At 43.1% G+C, this 10963-nt stretch overlaps 1 protein-coding gene across 2 annotated transcripts in view; it reads left to right on the plus strand.

The window, feature by feature from the left end:
• The window catches only part of LOC120995479 (N-acyl-aromatic-L-amino acid amidohydrolase (carboxylate-forming)-like), a 37534-nt gene extending 29475 nt beyond the window's left edge, over window positions 1-8059 (plus strand). For both annotated transcript variants that reach the window (XM_040424719.1, XM_040424720.1), the window contains exons 6-8: window positions 2576-2683; window positions 2841-2950; window positions 6765-8059. In XM_040424719.1, the coding sequence (XP_040280653.1) occupies window positions 2576-2683; window positions 2841-2950; window positions 6765-6986 (440 nt within the window). In that variant the 3' untranslated portion in view covers window positions 6987-8059. The remainder of the gene's footprint in view (window positions 1-2575; window positions 2684-2840; window positions 2951-6764) is intronic.
• The last annotated feature ends 2904 nt before the right edge of the window (window positions 8060-10963 follow it).

Consider the following 10963-nt stretch of genomic DNA (forward strand, 5'->3'; position numbering starts at 1 on the left):
TAATGTTGATAAGTGCAAGATAATGCACCTGGGGCGTAAAAGCCCTAGAGCAGAATAAATAATCGTGATACAGTCCTAACCTCAGTATCTGAGGAAAGGGATTTAGGGGTCATTATTTCAGAAGACTTAAAGGTAGGCAGACAATGTCATAGAGCAGCAGGAAATGCTAGCAGAATGCTTGGGTGTATAGGGAGAGGAATTACCAGTAGAAAGAGGGAGGTGCTCATGCCGCTCTACAGAGCACTAGTGAGACCTCATTTGGATTATTGTGCTCAGTACTGGAGACCATATCTCCAGAAGGATATTGATACTTTGGAGAGAGTTCAGAGAAGAGCTACTAAACTGGTACATGGATTGCAGGATAAAACTTACCAGGAAAGATTAAAGGACCTTAACATGTATAGCTTGGAAGAAAGATGAGAGGGGATATGATAGAAACTTTTAAATACATAAAGGGAATCAACAAGGTAAAAGAGGAGAGAATATTTAAAAGAAGAAAAACTGCTACAAGAGGACATAGTTTTAAATTAGAGGGGCAAAGGTTTAAAAGTAATATCAGGAAGTATTATTTTACTGAGAGAGTAGTGGATGCATGGAATAGCCTTCCTGCAGAAGTGGTAGCTGCAAATACAGTGAAGGAGTTTAAGCATGCATGGGATAGGCATAAGGCCATCCTTCATATAAGATAGGGCCAAGGGCTATTCATAGTATTCAGTATATTGGGCAGACCAGATGGGCCAAATGGTTCTTATCTGCCGACACATTCTATGTTTCTATGGCCTGCCCCTATTCCTAGAGGCCATCTTAAAGAGGACCTTTTTAGTTTTTAAACTAGTCAAAGGTCCTCTTTAACCTTCCGATGCATCTATAATAATAAACTGGATAGTCTACCCAGTTTTTATATTGATATAGGATATTTGAGATTCTGTGCTGGTGGACTGGAGGCCCACCTTTCTCAGGGGCCCACCGGGGGATTCCCCTGATCCCCTGTGGGCCAGTCCGAGCCTGAGTACAGCTACTATGGAAGCTGTAATAATCTTTGTATTGTGCTCCCACTAGTGGCGGCTGTGTGAAAATGCAGTGTTTTCACACGTGGAAGAGAAGAGCAAGTTCCCTGCTGGCCCTCTTTCCCCCCGGGACCCATAGCAGTCACATGGTCTGTCAGGAACACCATTGCATTTGAGGCAACCTAAAAAACAGTATAAGGGCCTAGTGCAGGGCACTATTTCGTTTTAACATTCTGAAAAAAAGTCTTATCCTTGTCCGAAAACACGGCCAAGTGGAATGGGCATGCGGATCCCGACAGCACATGGTGTGCTGTCTACATCTTTTGTGGCACCGTTGAGATGAATGGGTCTGCACAGTGTCGGACTGGGGTGCCTAGCGCCCACCAGTAAAATTTATTTTGGGGGCCCACCGTACGGATACATTCAAATATTACCTGCTCACTAGGGTGGCCACTGGCTTCACCCAAGAAAGCTGGACCTCACCGGTCACACCCCGATAAACCACGCCCACATAAGCGAAGCCATGCCCCCACCCCTGCCTCAGTGCAGTCACCCATCGCCGGCCAGGGAAAAAAAGGGAAGGAGGAGAAGGAAGAAATTTCTGAGGGAAAGGTGAACTGGGGGCAGCCAGGGTGCTTCTCTCCCCCTCAGACAGCCGCAGGGAGCCATGTCTGCGGCTCTAGTGACTGACTGGGGGTGAGAGAAGCCTCAGTCAGTTGCTGCAGCTCACGCTCAGAAAGCACAACGCTGCTGTCTGAGCGTGAGCTACTAAAAGGGTGGACATTCCTGTGTCCGTCCAGACTCTGCGCCAGACAGATGTCAGGGAGCCAGAAAACCGGACTGTCTGGCCTAAAACCGGACGTCTGGCCACCCTACTGCTCACACAGCAGCAAGATGCTACCAGATGATTAAATATGGGGGCCCTGCAGCAACTTTGAGAAGGTAGGTCCTGGGGAAAAGAGGATACTGGTAGCTTTCCTCTATACCTAGAACTCATCTCTGCTCTGATCGTGTCTATAATAATAAACTGGGAAGTTTCTTTAACAATCTATCAGGTTTTTTATATGAACATAGGCTGGTTGAGGTGCTGTGCATTAAATATATGTATGTAGTGCAGTAAGTCTACTGTTATGTGCCACTTGTGCAGGGAGAGGGAGACTAGGGGCCCACCTTGCTCAGGGGCCCACCGGGGGATTCACCTGTACCCCTGTGGGCCAGCCCGAGCCTAGGTCTGCATCTGACCCGCAAAGAACGCAGATCGGATGCAAACTGAAACTACGCCCGTGTGCATGAGCCCATATCTGTCTCGTGACTCATAACGTAGACACTTCTAACCTGATCTCTGTATAAAGCAAATGAGAATTTCTCTTTTTATACCTTAAACAAAGACAATTATATGAATGCCAAACATACAAAATCCTCAGACAGGAGCACCAAATCAAAAGTATTGCTATCACAATTGTTTTTTTTAACTTCCAGGGGCCTAACCTAAAGTGAATTCCCTTTTATTTTCTATAAGCTTACATGTAAGTTTCCAAGGCTTTTAGATGTTGTCTTGTTACTTGTAGGTTTAGAACTTGGACCGCAGCCTCAAGGAGTGACCAGAGCAGATATATTGTCTAGGATGAGAGAACTAGTAAACCGTGGTCTGGACTTTCTTGACCTGTATAATCAAGGTGAGAAATTACAGCGGTGCTCAGGGAAAGGGCTTAAAAATGGATGCTTATATGACATAATCTTTTAATACCTAATAATAACCCTTTAATACTTTGACTTTTTTTTTGTAACATAATCACAGCAAGTTGTTTTTTATTGTCATATTGATTTCTGAAGGTAAGGAGTTTCCAGGTTTTGAAACTGATATATACAGAGTTTTATCCAAAGTGCAATATCCACAAGATTCTTCTGGAGAAATTTCAGCTTTCGTCCACAATGCGCTAATGGTATGGTTCTTTTGCTTCTTTTATTACGTAAAATTTAAAAGAAAAGCTTAATGCATACAGCACAGAAACACATAAAACAGCACAACAGTAGCAGGTACTAGTTAGTAAACAGGCAGACATCGAAGAACAAACAAGTTAGCAAGGAACAGGCACACTAGGAAACTAATTGCTCAGGAAAGGAAATGAGGTCAGCAGCTCAGTGCTAGGCTAATTCCACATAAGCGTATTCAGTACGAGAAATATACTTTGTGTATTAGAGGTATTTTCCGTTCTGAATGCTGCTCCCATGGCATTATAATGATTTCTAATGCTGTGTGTTCCTTCCTGACCTCAACTCTATTAATTTGTACTGACGGCATTATGTGAATACAGTTCATTAGAGTTGAGATTGGGCAGGAACACGCAGAATTAGAAATCATTATAATGCTGTGGTTCAGGACGGGAAATACCTGACACACGGAGTATATTTCTAGAGCACTGAATACGCTTGTGTGAAATTGGCTTTATAGCAGAAGCTAATTAGCAATTAGAAGCAGCCTTGGGGCTGGGAGAGGAGGGGAATGTTAGTGAAGGCAAAAATGGGAGTAGTAGTTGTTCAATGAGTAAGCAACAGGAATGGCAGCGACAGGAATGAGCTACTGATGTAACACTCCCATATTTGGTTCTATTCACTATTGGCAGCAGATCCTTGATTATGGTCCGTGGTAGCGGAATCCATAACGGAATTCTTAGATAACCCGAACCTTGTATGCCAAACTTGAAAACACAAGTTCGCTCAGCACTAACTTTTAACTGATCGGAAGTGGTTGGACCAGTAGGACACCCATTGATCACGGGAGCAGGAGTACTCTGTTCTTGTATATAGCATAGGTCGAACATACGTGCTGCCGCTACATTCGCTCTTTACGGAACTGACTAAATAGCTGAGCGGCGAGTGCTATACTTATCTATCTCTTCTGACTATTTTGATTTTTAGACTAATTCAGAAGGGTTTCTAACTTTAGCGATTTTTCTTTTCCTAATCCATGTATGTAGGTGCGCCTTTTATTGTGCCTGAATTTGTCGCAAAACAGTCCAATTTCTACTTCACTCCAGGGCTGGTGTACTTTTCTTTGTTTTGAGTCTGTTTTTGCTGTAAAAGTCGCAGTTTCCTAGAGACATGCGACTTTTCGCTGCACAGATGCAACTTTTTTTTATTCGCAAATAAGCTGGGCCAGTCTAAATGAATATGAACCTGTCTAACTGAAAAACAACCACCAAAGGTCAGACTAATAACATGTTGCCTAGTCTACTTTATCAAGGATTGTAATACTTTTAATAAATACTTGACAAAAGAAAGGCAGCTTAATGAAATACGCCTGTCTAATTTTATGACCAAAAACAGGTGAGCTTGATTAATATGCCCCCCTTTTTCACCTTGAGGAGACCCAGCTGGTAGGGAGTCTTTAGGCCAGTACTTCTTGGGTAACATGAGATACCCATTGGTAGGATAGCCACCTATACACTGCGTGTAGAATTATTAGGCAAATGAGTATTTTGACCACATCATCCTCTTTATGCATGTTGTCTTACTCCAAGCTGTATAGGCTCGAAAGCCTACTACCAATTAAGCATATTAGGTGATGTGCATCTCTGTAATGAGAAGGGGTGTGGTCTAATGACATCAACACCCTATATCAGGTGTGCATGATTATTAGGCAACTTCCTTTCCTTTGGCAAGATGGGTCAAAAGAAGGACTTGACAGGCTCAGAAAAGTCAAAAATAGTGAGATATCTTGCAGAAGGATGCAGCACTCTTAAAATTGCAAAGCTTCTGAAGCGTGATCATCGAACAATCAAGCGTTTCATTCAAAATTGTCAACAGGGTCGCAAGAAGCGTGTGGAAAAACCAAGGCGCAAAATAACTGCCCATGAACTGAGAAAAGTCAAGCGTGCAGCTGCCAAGATGCCACTTGCCACCAGTTTGGCCATATTTCAGAGCTGCAACATCACTGGAGTGCCCAAAAGCACAAGGTGTGCAATACTCAGAGACATGGCCAAGGTAAGAAAGGCTGAAAGACGACCACCACTGAACAAGACACACAAGCTGAAACATCAAGACTGGGCCAAGAAATATCTCAAGACTGATTTTTCTAAGGTTTTATGGACTGATGAAATGAGAGTGAGTCTTGATGGGCCAGATGGATGGGCCCGTGGCTGGATTGGTAAAGGGCAGAGAGCTCCAGTCCGACTCAGACGCCAGCAAGGTGGAGGTGGAGTACTGGTTTGGGCTGGTATCATCAAAGATGAGCTTGTAGGGCCTTTTCAGGTTGAGGATGGAGTCAAGCTCAACTCCCAGTCCTACTGCCAGTTTCTGGAAGACACTTTCTTCAAGCAGTGGAACAGGAAGAAGTCTGCATCCTTCAAGAAAAACATGATTTTCATGCAGGACAATGCTCCATCACACGCGTCCAAGTACTCCACAGCGTGGCTGGCAAGAAAGGGTATAAAAGAAGAAAATCTAATGACATGGCCTCCTTGTTCACCTGATCTGAACCCCATTGAGAACCTGTGGTCCATCATTAAATGTGAGATTTACAAGGAGGGAAAACAGTACACCTCTCTGAACAGTGTCTGGGAGGCTGTGGTTGCTGCTGCACGCAATGTTGATGGTGAACAGATCAAAACACTGACAGAATCCATGGATGGCAGGCTTTTGAGTGTCCTTGCAAAGAAAGGTGGCTATATTGGTCACTGATTTGTTTTTGTTTTGTTTTTGAATGTCAGAAATGTATATTTGTGAATGTTGAGATGTTATATTGGTTTCACTGGTAAAAATAAACAATTGAAATGGGTATATATTTGTTTTTTGTTAAGTTGCCTAATAATTATGCACAGTAATAGTCACCTGCACACACAGATATCCCCCTAAAATAGCTAAAACTAAAAATAAACTAAAAACTACTTCCAAAAATATTCAGCTTTGATATTAATGAGTTTTTTGGGTTCATTGAGAACATGGTTGGTGTTCAATAATAAAATTAATCCTCAAAAATACAACTTGCCTAATAATTCTGCACTCCCTGTAGGTTGTACTAGAGAGACCATTTTCTTCTTTTGGGAAAGGAGCTATTTTGCTATACTTAATGGATAGAGAAGTTCTATATTGTTCTGCATTTAAAATGTCAAAATAAGTCATAGCGTGGTCTAATTGGTTAACAAATGGAAATTTATCCACCCCCTAAATAACTGGTATTCTTCTGTTTCTTGTATGTACTGTACATGAGAGTTGTAGCTGCTGTACAAATGTAAACCCCAGAGAAATGGGGATGCTTTTTTTTTTATTATATAAATGTATATTTCAAGAACTTTCAAGGGGTTTTCTGGGAGTTCAATATTGATGGCCTACCCTCAGGGTAGGTCACTAATATCTGATAGGCGGAGGTCTAAATCTTAGCACCTCTCTTGATCAGCTGTTTGAAGATGCTGTGGCGCTTGGTAAGCAAGCCTCTTCCTAGGACACTGGCGTCATATTCATTGGTCCTGTAGTCTAGACTCAGTTCTGCCCCATTCGAGTGAATAGGCCTGAGGGCAATACCAAGCAGAGCAACTCTACAATTTATGGCACTGCGCTTGTAAAGCTGTGAGGAGGCCTCAGCACTCACCTGAACATTGCAGCCTCTTCAAACAGCTGATTGGTGGTGCTGGTAGTTGGGTCCCTACGATCAAATATTGATGACCTATCCTGACCATTGATATTGAACTCCCGAGAAAACTCCTTTAATACATTGTAACACTTACTAAGTCAATTATTCACATCTTGCTTCTAAATTAGGACAAGGATTATGCTCCTTTGAAGCCTGGAGATCCTATTTTCACAACTATGAATGGAGAAGATTTGCTGTATGATGGAGAGGCAGTCGTTTATCCAACATTCATTAATGAGGCAGCATATTACGAGAAAAATTTAGCATTTGTACTGACTGAAAAAGTCAGCTGGAAAGTCCCTGCTTTAAAACTGGAAACTCTAGCAGTCCATCCTGGAAATCCAAAATAGGTGCCTTAGTTTTACTGAAGTGCCAACAATGCAATGTTTAGAAAAATAGAAACTATTCCATATTTAATAATCTTGATGAAGTGCTTTCTTACCAGATATGGTATAGTTATCTGTTCTGCATTGCTGTATGCTAAATAATTATATATCTTTTCATTATTCTCACTCTCAGGAAACTGAAACTTTCTATGCAGCATTTAAATAATACTTTTGATGATTTTCTCTTTTTTGCCAGTGAGAGCTCTGTGAAGAACTGGCTGTAAAGTCATGCAGCCCGTTCTAGTTCTGTGAGATCTTTAAAGGGGTTTTCCAGACTTTTACACTGATGAGCTATCCTCTGCATAGGTGATCAGTATTTAATTGGTGGGGGTCCGACACCTGGGACCCGTGCCAATCAGGCTTTTTCAGAAGGCTCTGGTGGTCGCAGTAGCAGCGGATTTCTTGCAGCTTTGCCTAGGCCATGTGACATCGTGTTTATCGGCCACATAGCCTAGACACAGCTGACCAGAATGAGCTGCGATACCAAGCACGGCCACTGTACAATGTGTGGCGCTGTTCTTGGCTAGCTGAGAGAAGGCCATGGGGCTACTGCGAGCATAGGTGCTTTCTCAAACCGCTAATCGGCGGGGGGTTCCAGGTTTTGAACCTCCAACGATCAGATATTGATGACCTGTCCAGAGGATAAGTCATCAGTAATAAAAGTCTTGGAAAACCGTTTTAAAATCTATGTGTCATGTTTTTCCTCTCCATTAAGTGCCTGAGATGGGTAACATTTGTCCCCCTCAGGGTTTGTATTATGTTACAATTTAAAGGGTGCCTCATATTAAAACATACAGTGCAATAGGAACATTCAGTTAGTCAGCATGAGCATTTCACTGGTAAAACAGCTTTATTACTGAAGTACATTTACTAATTAGCAGTCTAGTCGTGCCTCTCTACAGTACAGTGCGGTAATACAGGTTTTGTACAGCTCTTTACATGTCCCACGAGGAGCTGCTCCTTGGGACACCAAGTGAGGTGGCTCAATTTTATTTTTACTGTGCACTGAGGACTATACATACCATGAAGAGGTGCCTTAAGGCCCCTTTCACACGGGCGAGATTTCCACGTGGGTGCAATGCGTGAGGTGAACGCATTGCACCCGCACTGAATCCGGACCCAATAATTTCTATGGGGCTGTGCAGATGAGCGGTGATTTTCACGCATCACTTGTGTGTTGCGTGAAAATCGCAGCATGCTCCTCTTTGTGCGTTTTCCACGCAACGCAGGCCCCATAGAAGTGAATGGGGCTGCGTGAAAATCGCAAGCATCCGCAAGCAAGTGCAGATGCGGTGCGATTTTCACGCACGGTTGCTAGGAGACTATCGGGACGGAGACCCGATCATTATTATTTTCCCTTATAACATGGTTATAAGGGAAAATAATAGCATTCTTAATACAGAATGCATAGTACAATAGGGCTGGAGGGGTTAAAAAATAATTTAACTCCCCTTAATCCACTTGTTCGCGCAGCCCGGCTTCTCTTCTGTCTTCTTCTTTGCTGTTCACAGGAAAAGGACCTGTGGTGACGTCACTATGCTCATCACATGGTCCGTCACATGATCCATCGCCATGGTAAAAGATAATGTGATGGACCGTGTGATGAGCGCAGTGATGTCATCAAAGGTCCTATTCCTCAAAGAAGAAGACAGTTAAATTATTATATATATTTTTTTTAACCCCTCCAGCCCTATTGTACTATGCATTCTGTATAAAGAATGCTATTATTTTCCCTTATAACCATGTTATAAGGGAAAATAATACAATCTACACAACACCTAACCAAATCCCAAACTTCTGTGAAGAAGTTCGGGTTTGGGTACCAAACATGCCAATTTTTCTCACGCGCGTGCAAAGCGCATTATAATGTTTTGTACTCGCGCGGAAAAATTGCGCATTTTCCAGCGACGCACCCGCATCTTATCCGGGCCAAAAACATGACGCCCGTGTGAAAGAGGCCTAAGGCTTTCACTAGCACTTTCTGGCTTCATATGTAAAGGCTTGCTTTATCTATATTAGATCTTTTTTTCTTTACTTTTCACTTCTTTACTCTTTTGAGGTTTCAAAACCAATTACTAGTCATACACAATGGTTTGGTCTTAACATATACAATATATATTTTTTTTCTACTCACCTCTTTGGATCTTTTGCCTCTTCAGTTTCTGTAGGCAATCATGCACTTGCATCTGCCAGGAGTGCACTGCAATCCGCTTTTGCTAACTCTGCCCACTTCCTTAGTTGCCAAAGCTTTGTTTTCATTCCTCCCCTGCCTAGGAAATAGTAGCTCACACATAGATCCAGCCAATATACTAATGGTATATAGTGCCCCACAATGTCTAGCTATATATTTCTAGAAATTTACAAGTGTCTGGGCCGCCTCACCTGCTACTCTGAGATCGCTATGCCAGCTCTGAGGGGAAGAGAAAGGAGCAGGGAATCTACAGAACATTAGTCCACCACTGAACGCAGGAGAAAGCGGACCAGAAGAATAAACAGCAAAGGGTGCTACCAGAGAGGAATATGTAATGTGCATTAAAAACAACGAACAATATTTTTATTGTATGTATAGTGCAAATAATATTTATTGCCTAGAAATACTGTTTGCGGAATAACCCCTTAACTTCTGCCAAAATGCCATATGACCACACTACAGGGAATATTACATGAGAATTAAGATGACAAAAAGATTGAGATTCCTCAGTGGTTTCATCTTATATTTACTGGCTAACACGGTACAAATATATATATATAATATATATAAAAACTTTTAACATACATGAGCATTGTCATTTCTGCTGTCCATTAAATTGTCATTGATCTCCATAAGGCCCCTTTCACACGAGCGAGTATTCCGCGCGGATGCGATGCGGTGATTCACCATGGTAAAAGATCATGTGACGTACCATGTGATGACCGGAGTGACGTCATCCCAGGTCCTTAAACTATAGTTAATGCTCTCCACAGGTCCTATACAGTAAAAGAGTCAGACGGAGATGCCCGGCATCGCGAGCAAGTGGATTAAGGTGAGTTAAATGATTTTTTTTTTTTTTAACCCCCTCCAGCCCTGTTTTACTTAGCATTCTGTATTCAGAATGCTATTATTTTCCCTTATAACCATGTTATAAGGGAAAATAATACTATTTACAGAACACCGATCCCAAGCCCGAACTTCTGTGAAGAAGTTCGGGTTTGGGTACCAAACACGCACGATTTTTCTCACGCGAGTGCAAAACGCATTACAATGTTTTGCACTCGCGCGGAAAAATCGCGGGTGTTCCCGCAACGCACCCGCACATTTTTTTCCGCAACGCCCGTGTGAAAGAGGCCTAACTGATTTGAAACATTGTTATTAAAGGGTTTTTCCAGGATTTTGATACTGATGACCTATCCTCAGGATAGGTCATCAGTATCTGATTAGTGGGGGTCCGACACCCGGGACCCCCACCGATCAGCTATTTGAGAAGGCAGCGGCGCAGCCTTCTCCGTCCTCACTTAGCACAGAGCTGTATATTGTATAGCGGCCGTGCTTGGTAACGCGCACAGCCCTATTGAAGTAAATGGGACTGAACACGATAACAAGCACAGCCGCTATATAATGTGCAGCACTGTGCTTGGTAAGCTGCAAGAAGGCTGTGGGGCTCACAGGAGCACTGGTGCCTCCTCAAGCAGCTGATTGCTGGGGGTTTCGGGCGTCGGACCCTCACTGATCAGATACTGATGACCTATCCTGCAGATAGGTTATCAGCAGTGATGGCCAGTTCGCGGTGTTCGCCCGCGAACACATGTGACCTGCCATCTTAACTGACAAGTTCTCGGAACTGCCTGCTCCCGGAGACCGCATTTCATTTCAGACCGGCTCGCGCACAGGCACAGGTAATGACTTACCTGTGCCTCGCCGGACTTGTCAGTTAAGATGGCAGATCTCATGTGTTCGCTGGCCA

The sequence above is a fragment of the Bufo bufo genome, chromosome 3, assembly GCF_905171765.1.
Source record: "Bufo bufo chromosome 3, aBufBuf1.1, whole genome shotgun sequence".
NCBI lineage: Eukaryota > Metazoa > Chordata > Amphibia > Anura > Bufonidae > Bufo > Bufo bufo.